At 47.4% G+C, this 23,033-nt stretch overlaps 1 protein-coding gene across 3 annotated transcripts in view; it reads left to right on the forward strand.

The window, feature by feature from the left end:
* Positions 1-10,405: 10,405 nt before the first annotated feature.
* LOC141056140 (uncharacterized) overlaps positions 10,406-23,033 on the forward strand; it is a 74,309-nt gene continuing 61,681 nt past the window's right edge. For 2 of the 3 annotated variants that reach the window (XM_073552822.1, XM_073552823.1), the window contains exon 1: positions 11,316-11,471. In XM_073552822.1, the coding sequence (XP_073408923.1) occupies positions 11,448-11,471 (24 nt within the window). In that variant the 5' untranslated portion in view covers positions 11,316-11,447. Of the gene's footprint in view, positions 10,579-11,315; positions 11,472-23,033 lie in introns of those variants that run through there. The other variant, XM_073552824.1, reaches the window with a different exon arrangement.

Raw genomic sequence — 23,033 nt, forward strand, 5'->3', positions numbered from 1 at the left:
AGAGCAATCCGCAGGTAAAACCGCAGGTCTTTTGACCTGCGGTTTCACCTGCGGATTTTACAAAATCCGCGCGGATGAATCCGCACATAATCCGCAGCGTGTGCACACAGCCTAAATGCTCTATTCCCAACTAAGACTCGGAGGCACAACAGCGACGGGTGAGCCAAGAGAGATAGAGGGCTACAGCTGTCTGCCATACGAGGTAGTTCTAAGAGAAGATAAGGAGGAACTTCAGTGTAACACTGTACTGGATGTACCTCAAGCCAGTGCTAGGAAGGAGACTACACAACCCATCTGATAGATCCCTGAGTTGCTTCCAGGCTAGCCTGCTCCTGTGCCATCTGTAATCTGGACCCTGGACTGCGCTTGCCAAGTAAAGGTAAAGAAACTGCACCCTGTTGTGTCCTTGCCTCCTTCCTGCAACATCCTCAGCACTGCTACATCTCCGTGCCAAACACTGCACCCTCTTCCTAAACATTCCGCTACACTGCCCTGGGACCAACAGCCCTACCTGTGGAGGGCTACAACATCATTGCTGCACTACACCATCTGTCCCAGAGGATCTGCTTGCAGCGTCGGCTTAACACCTCCCTTGCCGAACACCACAGGTGGCGTCACGAATCACTTATAAACTTTATTCCCAACTCAATCCCTTTTACATGGGCGCCCAGGGCCACGGACCGGGTCACCGCTGCTGTGACAATCCCCTCTGAGAGACCGGCGCAGTACCGAGTACCCCACAGCCCTGGGAGGGCGACCCATTTTGGCGTCACGAACAGGATTAACGGAGCCCGGCATTCCCGGGTCCTGTGTGCCAGAGACTGTGTTTGGTGCTATAGACTGTGTGCGAAATTGGCGCCATTGCCGCCATTATCCCGCTGATTGGCGCACGCGGGAAGAAAAGGGGGCAGGCCTTCGTCCAGCCGAGAAACGCGAAAGGAGAAGCGCGCGCGGGAAGTGAAAAGCTGAGGCCTGCAGTTCTGGCGTCCCCTGATCCAGCCGAGGAGCGGCATCCGGTAAGCCAATGTGGCCCCCTGAGGCTTTAGTCGCCACAGAGGTACTGCACCTCCTCCTGAGGTGTGGTGCCCCACCGTCCAGATAAGTTGGAGGCGCCTGACCACGCTCCAACACTCGCACCCCACACAACACAGTAGTTCAGCAAAGCCACATTGCGGCTCCTTGCTTGGAGTGTAGCAGAGCACCTTTGGTGGTTCCCTGCTTGGAACACGAAACGTACTGGGAGGCGGGTGGAGTTGAGATTACATAAAAGAGCGGGAAGGTTTGGGAGTACAGGTCAGTCTGGGAGAGGGAGCCACTCAGAGAGGAGTGAGGAAAGAAGATCCCTGAGAGAGGGATGGAGGAAGGAGGTGCTGCAGCAGACCTGAGTGACCTGGGTCTGCTGGCACGGGAAAGGAAAGAAGGAGAAAGACATTGAACTGAAACCTGACCTTCCATAAGAGAGAGAGATTAGAACGGAATGAAGGAGTAAAAGGGAACAGAGAGGACGTGGGTTAGAGGAAAAACCCTGCCTAGAAGTTCTAAGCTCAAGGCCGGGGCCCGGTCCCCGAGGTTGTATGGACACTAATGGTTCTGCAGCAGACACCGGTGGAGTAGTGGGCTATAAATGCACTACTCCCATCTAAGACTTGGGGGCACAACAGCAACATTGATAGTGAGCCGGGATTCAGGAGTAAGGAGTCCCCGAAGCAGGCTACAGCTGTCTGCCGTACAAGTAGAGTTCTTGGGAACATCTGTCAGGAGGCACTCCAATGTAACTCAGTACTAGGAGTACTTCACACTTAAAGGCGCTATAGAGGAGATGTTCAGAAAGGCACATGTTGGCGGAGCGTTGGAGGGGAGCATTCCATCTTGCCTGGAAGTTGACTGAGTCCCTGACCCGGAGGACACGGCATGGAGGCAGGCACCTGTGTGTACTACAGACTGTGAGTAAAGCTTTGGAACTGTAAGCCCTGGTGTCCTCCATTCATTCTTGCGCCAACGCATCCAGCCCCGCTACATCTGGTTACCAGCTTCTACACCGCTTGTGCCTCTCCTCTTCCCCACATCTACACTGCCCTGGGGCTACAGCTCCACCTGTGGGGAGCTTCACCATCTTGGCTGCAGCACACCACCAGCCCCAGAGGATCTGCATGCAGCGTCGGCCTAACATCTCACTTGCCGAACACTACAGGTGGCGTCACGAACTATTCATTTAAAGCATTACATCTCCCCCATTACTTGGGCGCCCAGGGCCATGGACCGGGTCCCCGCTGCTGTGACACATCCCGCTGATACTGTCCCGGTACCGAGTACCCCACAGCCCTGGGAGGGCGACCCAACTGCGCAACCCTGCGGCCTGATCCACGTTAACTAGGGGGGGGGGGAAATGTCTGAGGACAACGCCAATGCAGCGGCGGACGCTCACGCAGCCCCCACAGCACCACTGAATCCAGCAGCCGGTGTTGCTTCCAGGGTACCGCAAGAATCAGCGCCCACCGCAGCGGTCCCCATAATGCCGCTGTCTATGCCCTATATACCGGGAGCGGCCTGGCTACCGCAGTACTCGGATGAGTCACATACCCTGAGTGAATTTAAAGAGAGACTGTGCAGTTTGTTTGAGGTGTATCCTCTATCTGAAAGCCAGAAGCTGAACATCCTGATTGGGCAGCTAAGAGGTGCAGCACAGAGAGAAGTAAAAGCCTGGCAGGACACTGATAAAGAGACTGTTAAAAAGATTCTGGCTAAGCTCAGAAGCACCTTTGACACCGGCACTGCAGCTGAAATAAAGATGAGATTCTTTGGATGTAAACAGAGAGCGCAGGACAGAATACGGGACTATGCTCTTAACCTGCAGGAAGCACTGCGAGCCATAAAGCAGATGGATCCAGACAGTGTACAGGACGGAGACAGACTGTTAAAGGAGCAGTTTATTGAGGGACTCCTATCCAGTACCCACAGAGCACAGCTGCGCATTATAGCCCTGTAGAACCCTGACCTGGATTTTGCAGACTTCAAGGACAGGGCTATCTGGGTGCTGCATGAACCAACCGTCAGCCGTCCAGCGCCCCCTAGGCGCCCAGCGATCACCTACCACCAGGAAGCAACATCTTTCCCTTCCATCACTGTGGAGGCTGATGCACAGACTCTGGATAAATATCCAACTGAAGAACTGCGTCTTCAGGTCCAGGAGTTGACCAAGGGTATGGCTGCACTTACTAAAACCGTGCAGTCCCTGCAGGTGTCCTCCAAGGAGAAGATCCAGCTCGCTTCCAGTCCAGAGGATGTCCCATGGCTACGGAAGAGGAGAACCCCGCCACTCCGAGGGAGGAACAACGATCGCTATGACCAGGACGGACGTCCCATCTGTCGTCACTGACACAAAGCAGGCCACCTCGCAAGATTCTGTCCTTTAAACGAGTAACCCCTGGGGCAGAGGGCCAACCCCCAGGAGTAGGACCACAAGGCCCTAGGAAATGGCGAGCCAAGTATGTTGGAGGGAGACCGATTCTTCCAGTGGTGATTGACGGCATCCCCATGAACGCTTTGCTGGACACTGGCTCCCAGGTGACCACTATGCCCTATATCCTCTGAAAGAGGTATTAGGCTGACTCTGAACTCACCTGTGGCCCAAGTGATGAACTAACAGTAGTTGCCAGTAATGGTCAGTCTTTACCACAAGTGGGATGTAAAGAAATTACTGTTAAAGTGGGGAGGGTGGAGTTAAAATCTCAAGGTCTGATAGTTGTGGATATTGATTGACGAGAATGTAATCCCATGATGACTCTTGGTAAAAAAATGTAATTGAAAATTGTCTTTCCGAGGTTATTGTCTTGTTGCAACAGATGGCTGAGACTGCTGGTTCCAGTGAACAACGAGTCCTGCAGAAGGAGATCAAGGCCCTGATGCTAAGACAGCAGGTAGAACTCTCTGGCGGAGAAATTGGCAGCGTCAGAGTGAGTGATCCTTTCCCCATTCCAATACCCCCCAGATGTGAAATGTTGATTTGGTGTCGGGCAGCCATAGGCCTCTGAGGAAAAGATTACCAGGCAATGGTAGAACCAGTGCACTCTGATAGCAGGCCCACTGTCCTGACAGCCAGATGGGTAGTTGATGTCCGTAAAGGGAGGGTACCTGTACGCCTCTTGAATTGTGGGGAGGAGGAGGCCACAATAACTCGGTATGCCACAGTTGCTAAGCTGCTCACTGTTAGTAATAATGCAATGCAGGCAGCAGAGCCCTTGGTCTCATCCGACAAGGTGGAGGACAATGGCTCTCTAAAGCAGCGGGAGGAGTGGTGTCAGCAACTGCAGGTGGGAACTGACTCCACCCCTTCATACCAAAAGAATGGGGTTTACAGAGTGACCCAGGAGTATGAGCGGGTATTCAGCAAACACCCTCTAGATTTTGGGAAGGCAAAAGGGGTTCAACATCATATCCCCACTGGAGATCAACCACCCATAAAAGAAAGGTACCGGCCTATACCCCCAACATAATACCAATGTGCCAAAGGTATGTTGAGAGAGATGAAGGAAGCAGGGGTTATCAGAGACAGTTGTTGCCCCTGGGCGGCTCCAATAGTTTTTGTAAAGAAGAAAGATGGTACCATGAGAATGTGTGTTGATTACAGGAAAATTAACAGCATTACACATAAGGATGCCTACCCATAACCCAGAATTGAGGAATCATTGGCTACACTTAAAACTGCTAACTATTTTTCCACCTTAGATCTCACTAGTGGGTATTGGCAGGTTCCCGTGGCAGTGGCAGACAAGGAGAAAACAGCATTTACCACCTCAATAAGTCTCTGTGAGTTTAACTATATGCCATTCGGGCTCTGCACCGCCCCAGGGACATTCCAACGGCTGATGGAGTGCTGCCTGGGACACAAGAACTTTGAGAGGTCCTGTTGTACCTTGATGATGTCATTGCTTTCTCCAAGACTTATGAAGACCATCTGAAGCACCTGGCTGTGGTGTTTGAAGCCTTGTCCAACTTTGGTCTGAAGGTGAAGCCTTCCAAATGCCACCTCCTGAAACCCAAGGTACAGTACCTCGGTCATATAGTGAGTGAGGAAAGGTGTGGCACCAGATCCTGACAAGGTCACAGTCATCCGGGACTGGCCGAAGCCCAGCAACCTCCATGAGGTACGCCAATTTCTTGGGTTGGTAGGCTACTACCGAAGGTTCATCAAGGGCTTCACTGAAATAGCCTCTCCTATGGAAAATCTTCTGGTGGGGCAGTCCAAGAAAGCCAAACAGAAAAGTTCCACATTTGAATGGACTGAGGAGTTGGAGAGATCCTTCACCCGACTGAAGATGGCTCTCACAGGAGATGAAGTTCTGGCCTACCCAGATCATGACAAACACTTTGTGTTGTATACTGATGCCAGCAACGTGGGACTTGGAGCAGTACTGTCACAGGTGCAGAATGGCAAAGAAAGAGTGATCTCCTACGCCAGCAGGAAGCTTCGTCCCACTGAAAGGAACCCTGACAACTACAGTTCCTTCAAGCTGGAGTTCCTCGCCATAGTCTGGGCTGTGACTGAAAGATTCAAGCATTACCTATCTTTAGCAAAGTTTAACATCTTCACGGACAACAACCCGTTGACTCACTTGGAAACTGCAAAACTAGGTGCACTGGAGCAGCAATGGATGGCTCGGCTATCTAACTATGAGTTTACCATCAAGTACCGGGCAGGGCATAAGAATGTCAATGCTGATGCGCTGTCAAGAATGCCTAATCTGCCAGATGCAGGAGAAGACTCTGAGGCTCTTGAAGAAATGGAGTTACTTCCCTTCCACCGGCCAATTTCGGCCCAACGTGCTCAAGGAGTGAGAAACAGGCGGTCTGGCTTGAAAGAGGTCACTCTAAATCCATTGCCCCATCATGACTGGGCAGAAATGCTCGATAGCGACCCCACAGTCCGCCTGGTGAAGGAGCTACTGTCACAAAGCTGACTCACGCCCAGAGCCGGATTCTCCTGAAGAAACTCAGCAGTTGTTGAAGGAGAGAGGCCGGCTGTTCATTTATGAAGGAAAGTTGTGTCGGAGGAGTATCAATGCCCGCACACATGAGTTGGTCTGGCAAGTGGTAGTCCCAAAGAGGGAAGCATCAATGGTCTTGGAAGCATACCACAATGAAGCTGGACACTTCGGATGGAAGAAGTTGGAAGCATTGCTCCGGGAGTGGTTCTACTGGGCTGGTATGAGGAAAGCCATTGAAAAGTGGTGCCGGGAGTGTGGATAATGTAACCTGCGCAGAAAGGATCGAAAACAGCCAGAGATCTCCTCTACAGCCAATAATAACCAAACAACCACTTGAGTTGGTCGCCCTAGACCATGTGAAGCTGGTCCCAAGCCATTCAGGCTACATCTATGCTCTTACCATCGTGGACCACTACTCAAGATTCCTGGTAGTTGTGCCTGTCAAAGATCAAACAGCCAGGACAGCAGCCAGAGCCTTTCAACAGCACTTCTGTAGACCACATGGATATCCTGAGCGAGTGCTTACAGATCAAGGTCCCGGCTTTTGAGGCAGAAGTGTTCCAGGAATTCTGTAACCTGTACGGTTGCAAGAAGATCAGGACAACACCGTACCATCCACAGACCAATGGCATGCGGGAAAAGATGCACCAGGTAGTGATTGACCTACTGGAAGACCTTGCCTTTGGACGAGAGGAATCTGTGGCCAGAAAAGTTGCCAGATCAGGTCGACCTCTACAATCACATTCCTGTGAATTCCACCAACTGCACTCCAGCCTGCCTAATGAGAGCGAGGCCTGGTAAACTGCCTATTGATTTGGATATGGGAGTCCTGACACCTGAAGTGACATCACCAGATGCTGACTGGTATACAGACAGGCAGCAACAGTACAGAAGAGTACAGGAGTGTGTGGAAAAGAGTCTAGCTCAGGCAAGACAAAAACAAGAGAGGAACTATAATCAGCATACACCTGCAGTTCCCTTGTCACCAGGAGAACAAGTCCTAAAGAGGAAAAGAAGGATGCATAAATTGGATGACCAATGGGAAGCTGAACCATACACCATTCTACCCTCCAATTTTGATAATACCAAGGTGTGCCTTATTAGTAAAGATGGAGGAGAAACCTCAGCAGCAGTATCAAGGGATCATTTGAAATTATGCCCTGACCAGCTAAAGGAAAGAATGGAAGAGCAAAATAACATCCAACCCATAGAAGAAGAAAAGGTCAGCACTGTACTTGGAGAATTCCCTGCCAATTGGACTAAAGTAATTGATGCCATAGTGGTGCCAGTGTTGACATTTCCCCAACTGGTAGTACAAGAAGAAGTGACTCATGAGAACTCTGAAAATCAGGAAGTTCAGGTAGCAGATGCCACACCAGCAGTGGAGCCAGAGAACCCTCGCCCTGCCAGTGGTGAATCTGTCATACCCCTGGTGAGACTAAATGTAGGTAGGAGAATACTACCTAGTTTACCTACACCAGAGTTACGCAGGTCTACCCGTACTACACAAGGTATACCGCCCATCAGATATCGTGTATAAATAGGTTTATGTGAATGTTGAAATTGTGTATATATGTAACTGTTCTCAAGTTTTGTGCCTACAGATAACCTGTAAGAAGCCTTTTTGAAGTTCTTGTTTCATGCTTTGATGGACATTGGACCACAGGACTTGTGTGGTCAAAACCAACTTGTACATAGTTCACCAGTTGCCCAGGAATAGACCATGGACGTTGATGCATGGACTTATCATCACAGGACTATTTTTGGAGCCTTTGGTTTTTGTAAATTTTTCATTTTTCTTAAATCTTGTAACTTTCATATTGTCTACATGTTTATATGTTTTTCTTTTATCAGTCCAGGAGTACTGACTTGCACTAGGGGGGAATGTGGTGCCCCCAGGAGTATGGTCGCCACAGTGGCATTACCTTCCTCCAGGGACGGTGATGTCAGGCTTGGAGGCAATGAAGGGTCTCTCTAACAGTTAACCATGTCATGCAACACAGTTCCCACTCCAGGCCAGCAGAGGGAGCTCTGAACCAGGATTGGGGGAGGAGTGCTCTCTGAGGGCCAGGAAGGGAAATCAGGAGTTAGTGTGAGGAGGGCAACGTGTGTAGATGTGTGGAGAGAAGCTGGAGGTTGAGCTGAGGATAGAGAGCTCCCTCACAGTGAAAGCGCATGATCTGGAGCCTGGTCTCCACGGTTGTATGGATACTGAAGGTCCTGCAACAGAAACCAGAGGAATAGGAAGCTGTAAATGCTCTATTCCCAACTAAGACTCGGAGGCACAACAGCGACGGGTGAGGCAAGAGAGACAGAGGGCTACAGCTGTCTGCCATACGGGGTAGTTCTAAGAGAAGATAAGAAAGAGGAACTTCAGAGTAACACTGTACTGCATGTACCTCAAGCCAGCGCTAGGAAGGAGCCTGCACAACCCATCTGATAGAGAGATCCCTGAATTGCTCCCAGGCTAATCAGCTCCTGTGCCATCTGTAATCAGGACCCTGGACTGCGTTTGCCAAGTAAAGGTAAAGAAACTGCACCCTGTTGTGTCCTTGCCTCCTTCCTGCAACATTCTCAGCACTGCTACATCTCTGTGCCTAACACTGCACCCTCTTCCTAAACATTCCGCTACACTGCCCTGGGACTACAGCCCTACCTGTGGAGGGCTACACCATCATTGCTGCACCCCACCATCTGTCCCAGAGGATCTGTCTGCAGCGTCGGCTTAACACCTCCCTTGCCGAACACCACAGGTGGCGTCACGACTCACTTATAAACTTTATTCCCAACTCAATCCCTTTTACATGGGCGCCCAGGGCCACGGACTTGGTCACCGCTGCTGTGACATTCCCCTCTGAGAGACCGGCCCGGTACCGAGTACCCCACAGCCCTGGGAGGGCGACCCATTTCTCTGTGTTCCAATCTCTTGTTGGTGTGAACACTGTCTTACCGACTTGTTCACTGTATGTGCAGGGCCCATGCGTTTTTATAACAAAACATGTTTAATTGCAATAATTTTCTGGGAGAAATACTTTATGTTCTGTAACAATTTCAACATCTTAGAGATGCGCCATTTCTGGGGTGGCTGAGAGGTGATGTTTGCAGCCCGGGGGGAGGGGGCCAATATGCATGGCCCCTTCCTAGGCTATGAATATCAGCCCGCAGCTGTCTGCATAGCCTTTCTGGTTAATTATAAGGGGACCCCCACGTTGTTTTTTTGTGGGGGTCCCCATATTTTAATAGTCAGTAAAGGTTAAATATACAGCTGTGGGCTGATATTCATAGCCTGGGAAGATCCATGGGTATTAGCCCCTTTCCAGGCTATAAACATCGGCCCCCAGTCCCTGGCATTCTCTCTCTGGCGCAGATATTGCGTTTAAGGCCGGGGTCACACTTGTGAGAAACTCGCACGAGTCTCGCACCTCAATACCCGGCACTGCCGCCGGCACTCGGACCGGAGCGCTCAGCTGCATGTATTTCTATGTAGATGATCGCTCCGTTCCGAGTGCCGGCGTCAGTGCCGGGTATTGAGGTGCGAGACTCGTGCGAGTTTCTCATAAATGTGATGAGAGAGAGATTGTGTCTTTATTTAACTCTTTATATACCATTTTATTATGTTCATTACTAAAAATCAGGCTTGGTATTATTATCTATCTATCTATCTATCTATCTATCTGTGAATAAACATTTTTCAATGGTGTATGTCAAATAAAAGGTTGGACAATCTGCATCAAAAACGCACCTCCGTGTGGAGTTTTATCTGTGTTTTCTGCCAAGAGATGCAGTATCTGCGCAGAAAATTCCACAGGCAAATCCGCAACGTGTGCACACAGCCTAATGAATTTAAATCTGCACCAAATCTGGAAAAAAAGCAAGGTGTGCACGAGACTCCAGGGATCCCACTCACATTGCCGGCATCCGGAAACTCTTCAGATTTTATGACAGATCTTAACGGAAAAAAAAGAAGCGACAAACCTGCAAAGTGTGCACAGGCCTTAATCGCCTTCACTAGGAGACTCCTCTCACCAGGTAAAAGTAAACGGTGTCATTCAAAAAGACAAGTCGTCTCACAAACAAAAAAACAAGCTCCTGTACGGCTACGGAAAAATAAACAAAAGTTCGAGAAACGGGAAAAACATTAAAAAAAAACAAAAAACTAAAGCACAAAAATGAAAAACCGCCCAGTGGGGAAGGGGTTAAATGAAAGTGACAAGTGAGCGGCGGACATGAAGCCCTGCAGGCCCTGTCACCACACAGGACGGAGGGAGAGGCATTACCATAAAGAGGGCGTGGCGTGAGCAAGGGGCGGGGCACGGCTCCGGTTCTTTCTAGTGGTTTGCAATGGAAGGGCGGAGTCTTTAGTCGAATGGGCGGGGTTATGAGTAAGTAGGCGGTGATAGGACGCCAACGCTTGGTATGCAGTGGGCGTGGTTTATGACAGGAGCCGGGCGTAGGGCGGGGCGCCGGAGACTGGGAGCGGAAGGCGGAGGTTGAGAGGTGCAGAATAGCCGGGAGTGGGTGATGGTACCGGAGCGGCGGCGAATGTGCTTCCTCCTGGAGTACGGGAGCCTGGGAGTTACCGCACAGCTGCCAGGTGGGTGTTCACACCAGGATTTATGCGCTTTGTTGGGGTGCGGTTGGCGGAGGATGCTGAGTGCAGCCTCTCTAGTACTTGTGTTCTATAGCGAGGAAAGGCAGCCGCCGGGGCGGAGGGAGCCGCAGCAGCTACACGGTGCTAGAAGTTGTGGCTGCATTCTTCTGTGAAACTACAACTCCCAGCATGCACTACCATCTGCAGCCTTGTAAGGCATGCTGGGACTTGTAGTTCTGCAGCTCCTGGGAGGCCATTCTGGGAGCTTTAGTTCATCAAAACATAAGAGAGTAACCACATCTGTCTTCCCAACAGGTGCTATGGAGCAGACAGGCCGTGCTGGGAGCTTTAGTCCCACAGCTATCAGTGAGAGCGGCTGCCGGGACTTGCTGGGAGTTGTAGTCTCTCAGGCTGCAACCTGTTGCTCTTCCCTTCAAATCCTGTGTCAGCTGCAGCCTTGCAAAGCATGCTGGGAATGGTAGTTTCACAGTACCTGATCGGACATGGGAGTTGTAGTTTCCCAGGGCATGGTGGGAGTTGTAGTTTCCCAGGGCATGGTGGGAGTTGTAGTGTCCCAGGGCATGGTGGGAGTTGTAGTGTCCCAGGGCATGGTGGGAGTTGTAGTTTCCCAGGGCATGGTGGGAGTTGTAGTTTCCCAGGGCATGGTGGGAGTTGTAGTGTCCCAGGGCATGGTGGGAGTTGTAGTTTCCCAGGGCATGGTGGGAGTTGTAGTGTCCCAGGGCATGGTGGGAGGAATGGTTTCAGTTAAATTCTCATTGTAGCAGGTGCAGCCTGTTGTGACAGCATCGGTCTGTAGCTTTGGGAAGGCGTGCTGGGAGTTGTAGTTTATCGTCACTGACTTGCTGGCCAGAATGGGATTATCAATCTCAAAAGAGGTGAAGATTGGCTGTCGAGGCCCGTTGGTAGTTGTAGTTGACTGACACATGCGCTCGGAGTTATAGTTTCGTAATATTATGGTTTGTGGCTACACAATATGTGATGGCGGCTGCTGTGAAACTACAAGTCCCAGTGTGCATTGTCATCTGTAGCCCTGCGAGGCATGCTGGGAATTGTAGTTCTGCAAACAGTTTGTATAGTTTCTGTTTGCCGACTACTTATATAAAAGCAGAAAACAACAGAGGTGCGGAGCAGAGTTGGCAGCGGGTGCTTGTGTGCGTTGGGTTTTGCCATCACACGGCGGCACTGAACGGCGTCCTGCGCAGCCGGTTGGTCCTGATTCATGTACAGCTCGTTGCAGAGCCAGAGATGGAAGATGGCGTAATAACATGTGGTTAGCGGCAAGTAGAGGAATGGTAGCACTGAAACTCCAAAGGATGATGGGCCTTATCGGGGCCCGCACCGGGTGTACGGGGGCCCCTGTCGCTTATATACAAACACATATAGAAGAGGGCTCCTGTGTGAGCGCAGTATATGGGCCCTCTGCAGGGCGACAGCCCAGATGAATGCACAGCTCTGCCTTGGAGGTGGTAGTGGCCCTTTTTTCTGTTAGGCCCCTATGTGGCTGCCCAGGTTGCACTGACAATATGTCCACTCCATGTGTGTATGTATGATATATATCTGTCTCCACAAAAAGAAAGGGATATTTGGCTTTTGGGTGAAACTTCAGGATGACCCCAAAATGCACTCACGTTTTCAGGTGACTTTTAATGTGACTGTTTCTAAACTTTTGACCAGATGTCCATCTCTTCGGTGTCTCGGAACTTTTTGCGCAACTTTCTGTTCTCTAACAAGGAGCTTAATGGCAAAATTCACAACAGGCGTGTGATCCATGGATCGGCCGATCCTCCATTTCGGGGTTTAATTAGAATTTCTTTTGCAGTCCTCCTCATCAGGCTGGTCACATTTTGACATCATGAGACCCAAGACGACATTCAACAATTGATCAGTAGGTTGCAACAGAGACTGGAAGAGTCCCGGAATGGCAGAGACATGGATGTCCTTTGGCCAGATCCCACACTGATGACCGCTTCACTGTGAACAATGCCCTTCAGAACCGGATGATGAATGACACTCAACTCCAGGCACATTTAGAGGAGGCGAGAGGCGCCCAAGTGTCACGTCAGACCATTCAAAACTGTTTATATTGGCGTTGTCTTTGTGCTAGACGACCTGCAAGGGTACCTGACCCCACCACCAGGCACAGGGGTCATCGTCTTGCATGGGCCAGGGAGCATCTACACTGGACGAGGGACCACTCGGCCTCTGTGCTGTTCACTGATTAATGGGGACTCAAGCTGAGCAGAAATGATGGTCACCAACAATGTTGGAGACTCCAAGGAGCGCGCTCTACATCAGCCACTTGTCACACCAGATGAACCTTTGGTGGTGTTAGTATGGACAGGTGTCTAGTCAATACAGAACTGCCCTACACTCTGTGAATGGTACAGTGACAAGCCCCTACTACTGGAATTTCATAATTAATCCAGTCAGTGTGCCTCTGCATGAACAACACTGGCCTAATTACATCTTCATGCACGCCCATCCTCCAGCTCATCGAGGTCACATCAATAGGGAATGGCTTCTTTAGATTGGAGAACCTCAAATGGAGCAACCTGCTCTTTCTCCAGACCTGAATCCCATAGAAAACCTATGGGATCAGCCGAGTCACCATGTAGAGGCTCCTAACTCTGTTCTCCACAACCTCAGTAACCTGAAGGGCACCCTTCTAAACCATGGAGGTCTGGATTTGGAATGATACTCAAAATCAAAGTGGAAAATCAAATTACAGGCTGATCCAACTTCAGTGTAAATGACTCAAGACAAGGAAATGATGCTCAGTAGTGTGTGGCCTCCACGTGCCTGTGTGACCTTTCTACAACGCCTGGGCATGGTCCTGATGAGGAGGCGGATGTTCTCCTGAGGTATCTCCTAGACCTGGATTAAAGCATCAGTCAGCTCCTGGACAGTCTGGTGGATGGAGCGAGACATGATGTGCTCCGTTGGATTCAGGTCTGGGGAATGGGCGGGCCAGTCCATAGTATCAATGCCTTCATCATGCAGGAACTGCTGACACGCTTCAGCTACATGAGGCCTAGCATTGTCAAGCATCAGAAGGAACCCAGGGCCCACTGCACCTGCATATGGTCTCACAATGGGTCTGTGTTCTCATCCTGGTATCTAATGGCAGTCAGGGTACCTCTGGCGAACACATGGAGGGCTATGCGGCCCTCCAAATGTCTCCCCACACCATTACTGACCCACTGCCAAACCGGTCATGTTGGATTGTGTTGCTGGCAGCGGCGTCTCCAGGCTCTGTTACGTCTGTCACATGTGCTCAGTGTGACCCTGCTCTCATCCGTGAAGAGCACAGGGCACCAATGTCAAATCTGTCAATCTTGATGTTCTCTGGCAAATGCCATTCGCCCTGCACATTGTTGGGCTGTAAGCACAACACCCACTTGTGGACGTCGGGCTCTCTTACTGCGCCTCATGGACTTTGTTTCTGACAGTTTGAGCTGACACATGGATGTTGGTGGCGTGCTGGAGGTCATTTTGCAGGGCTCTGTTCCTCCTTGCACAAAGGAGAAGTTAGCGGTCCTGCTGCTGGGTTGTTGCCTTCCTACGGCCCCCTCCACGTCTTCTGATATCTGCTCCATTCTCTGGACACAGCTGACGCACAGCTATTGTTCTTGCCACAGCTCGAATTGATGTGCTATCCTTGATGAGCTGCAACTTCTATGGGTTGTAGACACCGCCTCATGCTACTGTACAGTATCTCTGGGGGTGAGAGCAATGACAAAATGGAAAAGTGACCAGAACAGCCAAAAAGAATGAGAACAGAGAAATGGTCTGTGGTCACCCCCTGCAGAACCACTCCTTTTGTAGGGGTTGTCTTGTTAATTGCCTATCATTTCTACCTGTTGTCTGTTCCATTTGCACAACAGCAGGAGAAATGGATTCACAATCGGTGTTGCTTCATAACTGGACAGGTTGATTTCACAGAAGTGCAATTAACTTGGAGTTACATTGTTTTATTTACAAGAAGAAAAAGTTCGTTCAGAACACCGGCATAAATGAAAAAAACTTTATTAGGCTAATATGCCATATTAAAATGCAAAAAACACCTGACGCGTTTCCGGTGCACAAAGGCACCCTTAGTCATAGGTCACCGGCCTTTGTGCACCGGAAACGCGTCAGGTGTTTTTTGCATTTTAATATGGCATATTAGCCTAATAAAGTTTTTTTCATTTATGCCGGTGTGCTGAACGAACTTTTTCTTCTTGTGGACATCTGCTGTGCTCACCAGCGTATTCATGCACCCACCTGTGGATCAATGAACTCAGCCCAAAGTGGTTTTCATTTGGATGCGATGCAAGCTCCCAGTCCTCCCTCTCCTGCATTGTTTTATTTAAGTGTTCCCCTCATTGTTTTGAGCAGTATACAATCATGGTTATGTCCATTGCAGTGCAATAGAATTACAATTTAAGAGGGGGGCAATAGGCGTCTTGACAGCGGTATCTGAGTGGTTTGACTTCGGCGGTCGGTAAATCATAGCTTTGCAGTTAGATTAGGCTATGCAGTGTGTGTGGCTGGTGGATTTTTCTTGTGCATGAGATGTTTTCTCTGCGTCAGGTGATTCAGAAGTCAAATTTGGAGCATTTTTTTTTTCTTTCCCAACACCTTAAAAACTGACATTTTACTACTTCTTCCATGTTCCAAAAAGCAGCACCTCATTGTTAGTGGAAGGCCACGTTCCCTCGTGCTCTTTCTGCTGCATTTTTTTTGTATGCTGACAATCTGCAACTAATGATTGTAAAAAAAAATGGATGTTACGTCATGAAAACTCACGCCCACTGAGCAAGTAAAAACACCGTTGAACAGTGGTTTTTTTTTTTTTATGCACTTTCTTTCCATTTAAGGCCTCTAAGGGGAGCCTGAAAAAAAAAAAAAAAAAAGTATGTAAAAAATGCAGTTTTTTTTTTTATTTGCAGAACCATGCGTTTCTCGACTTAAAATTTCATTAAAAATGCTGTGAAATCTGCACCAAAAATGGATCTAAAAAGGGGAAAAACGCAGCTGATTACTAATGCATGTGTTTCTGTGGACACCTGCAGGAGAAAAGCCTTTTTACACATGGGAACGTGGCCTGGGCATGTTTTCCCATTGAAAGGAATAGGAAGCGTATTTAAAGACTATTTGATGCTGTTTTTCATGTGGATTTTGGAGCAGAACTTCAGCAGATTTATATTTTTTTTGAGAGTCCGGTGGGGGGAAGATGCGGATCTCCAGACCAGAACTTCACAGCCCCCTTTATGCCTATAAAACTGAAATCTGTGGCCGGTCCGTCTACACAGAGGTGTGAATGCAGTGTACTTTTAAAACCATGGGGTCTTTTGGAGGTTCCTTTTTTTTTTTTTTTTTTTTAATCCCTGGCAACAGCATTAGTGCTATATGCTGTGCTACTATTGCCCTAAAAGTAATGGACTCTTCGATGGAGTTTCTCATGCACCGGTTTGTGGCAACCCCTTGGTACTCTAGTACTTTGGCCAGGGTGAACACAAGTCAGTATTTAGTGTGACTATTATTATCAGTGTAGACACATACAGCCATGGCCGGAAGTGTTCCAGAAAAATGAAATACTGTACTTTTCCAAGAAAATGATTTCCTTTTGTGTATTGGAACTAATTTCACACAACTTCAAAAATTGTCAGGACAAAATTGTGTGTTAACAATCTTGTTTCAAACTCACCTGTGGCAAGTAACAGGTGTGGGCAATGTGAAAATCGCACCTGAAACCAGATGAAAAGGAGAGACGTTGACTCAAGCTTGGCATTGTGCCTGTGTGTGCCACACTAAGCATGGAGAACAGAAAGAGGAGAAGAGAACTGTCTGAGGACTTGAGAACTAAAATAGTTGCACAATATCAACAATCTCAAGATTGCAAGTCCATCTCCAGAGATCTTGATCTTCCTTTGTCCACAGAGTGAAACCTAATCAAGAAGTTTACCACCCATGGCACTGTAGCTAATCTCCCTGGATGTGAACCGCAGAGAGAAATTGATGAAATGTTGCAACGCAGGATAGTTTGGATGGTTGATAAGCAGCCCCAATCAAGTTCCAAAGAAGCTCAGGATGCATCAGTGTCAGCACAAACTATTTGTCAATATTTGAATGAAATGAGTAATCCAAAATTCTTCTGGGAAAGCATCTTGTGGACATATTAGACAAAGAGAGAACTTTTTGGTAAAGCACATCATTCTACTGTTTACCCAAAATGGAATTAGGCCGACAAAGAAAAGAACACAGCACCTACAGACAATAATGGTGGAGGTTCAAAGATGACTTGGGGTTGTTTTGCTGGCTATGGCACTGGGTGCCTTGACTGTGTGCAGCGCATCATGAAAGCTGAAGATTACCAAAGGATTTTGGGTGGCAATGTAGTGTCCAGTGTCAGAAGGCTGGGTTTCCGTCCTAGGTCATGGGTCTTCCCACAATAACCCCAAACATACTTCAAAAAGCACTCAGAAGTGGATGGAAACAAAGTGCTGGAGAGTTCTGGAGAGGATAGCAACGAGTCTGGATCTAATCCCATTGATCACCTGTGGAGAGATCTTAAAATAACTGTTGGGAGACAGCGCCTTCACATATGAGAGACCTGGAGCAGTCTGCAAGAGAAGAGTGCTCCAAAATTCCAGTTGAGAGGTGTAAGAAGCTTGTTGATGGTTCTAGGGTGTGATTTGATTGCAATGATTTATTTCAAAGGGCGTGCAACCAAATATTAAGGTGAGGCAGCCAACAATTTTTTCCTGCTGTGTTGTTCCAATACACACAAAAGAAACATGCCTCTAACCAAACGGGTAATTACAATAATCTTCTAGGAGAAAATAGAAATACTTCATTTTCTAGAATAATTTCAAGGGTGCCAACACTTTTGGCCATGACTGCATGTTGGTGTTGGATGCCGCATGTCACCTGCTATGGACGGTTGCTGCTTAGCTGCACGCTGCTCCTTTTAATTGTGTGTGTGTGTGTGTGTATATTATGTAATTTAAAAAAAAAAAATGCTTCTTGTTCATGCAGAGCAGTGAGTGGAGCGTTTCCAGCATGAGTCACCACCAGTAATGGTCCATGTTCCTGATAGTCATACTGGAATCCCAATGAGGAGCCGCGTGTGCTCTTACTGTGCATGTGAATCCTCTCGTCTTGGAGCTCACAGCTCTTCTATTTGCAGACTAGGAATTATTTGCATGATCAATGTAATCATTGGATTTAGAAAGAAGCCTGAACTCTGTGGGTAATAAGTAAGGCTTAAAGGAGTTGTCTGTATAGGGCAGGTGGTCGTCCTAGTGGTGGGTTCCCTATCTGAGTCCCTCTCTAAGGATTATGGGCACTGTATTGCCGCAACAGTTGCCTTCTATAAGTGGTTCTCGGACAAGTAGCCCCCAACCTCCCGATATTTCATAAGCCTGTGGCTGCAATGAAACAAGGAGTGAAAAATGTAAAGGGGTCTGAAAACTTTCCATACCCACTGTATGTGGAGCCCAACTCCTGTTCTGCAGCCGAAATACGGGTTGTAGGCTTTCCTTATCTTGACAGGCAAGTTTTGCCTTCGTGACACAAAAGTGACTTCTCCACATACGTAGCAAAAGCAAAACCTATAGAAACATTCCTGTTCCCCCTACACAGAACATTTATAAAAGTAACTGTGATTAAGATTACATCATCGCAGCTGAGTTTTTGTTTCTTGTGGTTGGTCACCCTAAGATGATGTAATAGACGAGCTACTTACAATGCAATGATGATGATGGAATGGGCACAATTTTTCTATATACCGGTAAGTCTGTATGAAAGGCGTCGTAAGTAAGTACAACCTCCCACTGGATCTCCAAACTTGGAGACAATCAGAAAATGTTAGCAACATATTCGTTTTCAGCTACACCAAATGAGTCAGGTTCAACTGTTTTAACCTCTGACCCAATTTGTCCGTAGAACAATGACGCTTATGTAAAATAGATATCTTCTGTATTTTGTCAGTGTTTGACAGATCCCGATGGACTTGAATGGCTGAGTCCGATCTGCCAAAATGGATGAGGATAGGAGTTGTGCCAAGTGTGACAGAACGGGAACAAAGAAGGTTCACTAAAAAATCAAAAATTAGAAGTGAATGATTCAATTAGTGATGAGGGAGCATGCTCTGGTAAGGTGTTATCCACATGCTTAGGAGCTAACAGAGTGTCCTCAGCGTGCTTGAAAAGTATGTCCGAGTCCCCGCGGTTGCTGCTTCACAGCTTTTTAACACCCACAATACATGCAGGGATTGTCTAACAAATGGGCAATCCCTGCATGTCTTACACCTGTTGAACAGTCATAGACATGCAACAGCGGGGACTCGGACATACTGTACTTTTCAAGCACGCTGAAGACCCTCAGATTGCACCCGAGCATGTGGATAACGCCTTACCTGAGCATGTTCGCTCATCACTAGAGTCAATGAAACTCTTCTCAGAAAAAATTGATGTGTGAATATAGCCTGACCCATACAGTGACACCATCTGCAGCAAGATGATGCTGCAGGTCTTTGGAGGTGGTCTGTGGATTGTCCTTGATTGTTCTCACCATTCTTCTTCTCTGCCTTTCTGATATTTTTCTTGGCCTGCCACTTCTCTGCTTAACAAGAACTGCACCTGTGTTCTTCCATTTCCTTACTATGTTCCTCACAGTGGAAACTGACAGGTTAAATCTCTGAGACAACTTTTTGTATCCTTCCCCTGAAAAGCTATGTTGAATAATCTTTGTTTTCAGATCATTTGAGAGTTGTTTTGAGGAGCCCATGATGCCACTCTTCATAGGAGAATCAAATAGGAGAACTACTTGCAAGTGGCCACTTTAAATACCTTTTCTCATGATTTGATACACCTGGCTATGAAGTTCAAAGCTCAATGAGGTTACAAAACCAATTTAGTGCTTCAGGAAGTCAGTAAAAAGTAGTTAGTGTTCAAATCAAGAAAATGATAAGGGTGCCCATACTTTTGCACCGGTCAAATTTTGTTTAAATGCAGATTGCACATTTTCTGTTAGTACAATAAACCTCATTTGAATCCAGAAATATAACTGAGTCCATCAGTTATTAGATATATGAAACTGAAATACCTTTTGCAAAAACCAAAATTGTTATAAAGAAAAAAAGGTTAACATTAATAGGGGTGCCCAAACTTTTACATATGACTGTATATCCTAAAATGGTATAAATGAACACATCAACATATCCTGCAAAGAAATACGACTTTTGTCTAAAAAAGAAGCGTCCTGCTACGTACACTGTGCGCATCCAGTATCTGCTGATCATTGTGGGGGGCGCTGGGATGCCCCTGATCTGATATTGATGATGATTTTTGTGGGTAGATCACCTATATCAAAGTAGTGGAGTCCGGTTTAAACTTTTGTAAGTTTTTGTTCTGAGAAATCATATGACGAAGATGATTTTTACTATAAGTGAATTTTTGGGAATCGGGCAAATTCAGGATTGCAGGGGAGGGGGGGGGGTGATTATTTTTGTTATGGATTTCTCAATAACCGAGGTCAATGTCCGACGCTCGCTGATGCAAATGTCACACTGTCCTACTTTGACGGCCGGTCACTGTGATAAAGGAGCGGACAGCACAAGGACATAACCCTTACATTACCTCTGCCACACTGAGCATGTGCCGCCGCGGTGATGCCCACCCTACAATCACAGATGAGGACCACCGATGCCACTATTACCAGTTCTGGATTATCAGGAATCTTAGACATCTTGCAGGGTTGTAGCCATTTACTGATCTTCTCTGTCTGGTCACTATGTTGCAGTCTTTCCTGTTTGCTACTTTGTATGTAAGCTCTACTGACCCTGGAAAGCTGCCGGTTTGGACGAGGCGCATTATTCCGCTCTGTACTAGGTTTGCTCGGAGGGCTGTGAACATTTGCATTAGTTTACATGGAAGCTCTGAAATGGGAGTGTAACTCCCCTCCTCCCTCTCCATCCATCGCTGCTTTGCATTTTTTTTTGTGTTCTTGGTATATGAAGAGTTAAGCAACACGTTGCCAACTGGTGCGATCAGCAAATATGAGTGTTGCAATGACATCATCTCCTCTGTTTAGCAAGCGAGGCCGGTGCCATGAGCCTTTGTGCCGTTCCTATAGGTGCGGATGTGTAAGCCGTTCCGTCACTATGGTTTGATAAAGATAACGTTGCCTTAGCGCAAGACGTAGCAGAACATGGGAACCCTGCTAACAGACCCAGGCCGGTCACCAGACTGAAGTGGTCAACTCAGGTAATGGTTCTCCTTGCGGAGAGTAAGGCGATGCTTTTTGGGTAAAAGAATGCAAACAAACTCTTTGTTGGCACCTTTGTGACCGTTTCCTCCTAGTAGGGGGCTATTTTTCAGGTCTCTGAAACTTTCTGGGTGCAAAATCAATCGACTCGAAAACTGACGAGTTTCTTGGGGGTCCCATCTCCCACCGCAAAATGGACCCCTGTTGCGCCGCTCACTCGCCTGTTCCGGTCACTTCTATAATTGTCAGTGGAGATAGATGTAGAGTGAGTTAAATTTCTCATTGGGAAGTTGGAGTGGCTGGGTTCTGTTCATATTGTACATGGGGCGCTGAAGTTTTTATTTAGTTTTTAGAGGGCTATGGTTGGAACTCTAGTATCCCTTTATACTTATTGGGCTGTAGTCGATGCTGGTGGGGTGCAATTGTTTTTGCAACGATTTGTTAGTCCCTTATGAATTTTTGGGATGATGCTAAACGCGAGGGGTTCAACTCCTATTAAACATTGCCATCTTCGGCTGGTGGCCCAGTGATGCTCCGTTCCTCAAGCCAATGTCTAGTACTTCTCAATCTTTCGTCGTACTTCAAAGAGGGGGGAGGCTCCTGCTGCAGCCAGATATTTTAGCTCTACACAAAACAGTGAGCAAGAGGGGTAAATGCTGAACTCATGAAATGTTTTGGTGTATCCTCTCTGTTTTCAAGAAGTCAACAACACTCGTTCAGAGAACTGTCCTACAGCTTGCTGAAACGCATGGCTTGGGGATAGCTTGTCTTTATAGCAGCACTGACTGTCCCGCCACAAAAAACCCTGTTTTTTGAAGACTTTTTGGTTTGGTTTCCATATCTGAGCAGCTGCACACAATCCTGAGATCACCTTGAGTAATGCCAAGCGCTTAGCCTTATTTCCTTTTATACATAAGTGTGGCAGCATCAGCTTTGAGTTCTGTATTGTGCTGCTCCTGTTATTCCTGCTGAAAAGGTACAAACAATATAACAGCTGTAAGTTCACATACTATACTGATCGGAGAGAGCCAATGTATGTAAAAAGGAATTTCGGAGGATAGTTGGAAAGTATTAGGAAAGGGTCTTGTCACTTTTTTTTTTTTTTTTAAACTTTAGTTTTACTATTAGAATCATAGAATGTTAGCGTTGGAATGGACCTCCAGGGTCATCATGTCCTGGTATAGAAGTAAGGCTCACTGGCCTGTATTTTCCTGGCTCTGTCTTCTTTCCTTTTGCGAAGATGGGGACAACATTTGCCCTTCTCCAAACTTCTGGGAATTCTCTTGTTCTCCAGGATTCAAAGATTCTGGGTAGTGGTTCTGCAATTTCCTCTCCTATACAATAGTGTCCTTTCTGTTCTTTTCTCCTTGTATTCTTACCCAGAACAGTTTCTACAGATCTGCCAGTCTCTGAAACTTGGATCTCTGTGGAGATATAAGTTTTCCTAATACAAATAAGTTGTAGCCTTCAAGGTTTGTATTCCAATCATATGAATCATCCCAGCAAATTTCAGTGATGCCGAAGACATCATATCTTTCTTCCTGTGTTAGCAGCTCCGATTCTCCTTGTTTGTTTCCCATGCTCTGTGCCATTTGTATAGACACATTTTAGTTTGTAGTTGGCTTCTCTTGCTCCTCCATTTTCATTGAGTTTGATTTTGTTCTTTCTTTCCACTTCAAATAGCAGGGATCTGAAAAGAATTCGTTAGCTGCATATTTCTTCCTGGCCGTATATTTCCCATCCCATATTAGTCTAGTTCAATGCTCTCCTGATGAGTGTAGCAAGGTGTCCTCCAAATATGTGTTTTCTTGTTTTTTCCTCTAGGAAGGAGTCCATCATACAGCTAATTCACTCCATGAATTTTACGTAAAGAAACCCAAAACGTTGCTCACGGCACCATTGACGTAGCCATTGGTTCACCTGTAGAATTCTGTGCAATCTCTTTGGTCCATGGCCATCCACTGTGAGGATGGTTGAGAAGACGACCTGCGCTCCCAGTTCCATCACTTTCCGGTGTAGGTCTTCAAAGTCTCTACATAGTTTCCAGGTCCTTAGTTACCGGGTAAAATCATTGTTTTAGTTCTATTGATGTCATTTTTATATTCCCCGTGTTGACTGTTGCGCTCATGGTAGCAGTGCCTGCTTAGTTTCAGGTAATCCTAAATATACAGTGACTGGAGAACCCC

This window comes from Dendrobates tinctorius, unplaced genomic scaffold (genome assembly GCF_039654945.1).
Source record: "Dendrobates tinctorius isolate UK_male_01 unplaced genomic scaffold, ASM3965494v1 ptg000196l, whole genome shotgun sequence".
In the NCBI taxonomy this organism is placed as follows: Eukaryota; Metazoa; Chordata; class Amphibia; order Anura; family Dendrobatidae; genus Dendrobates; species Dendrobates tinctorius.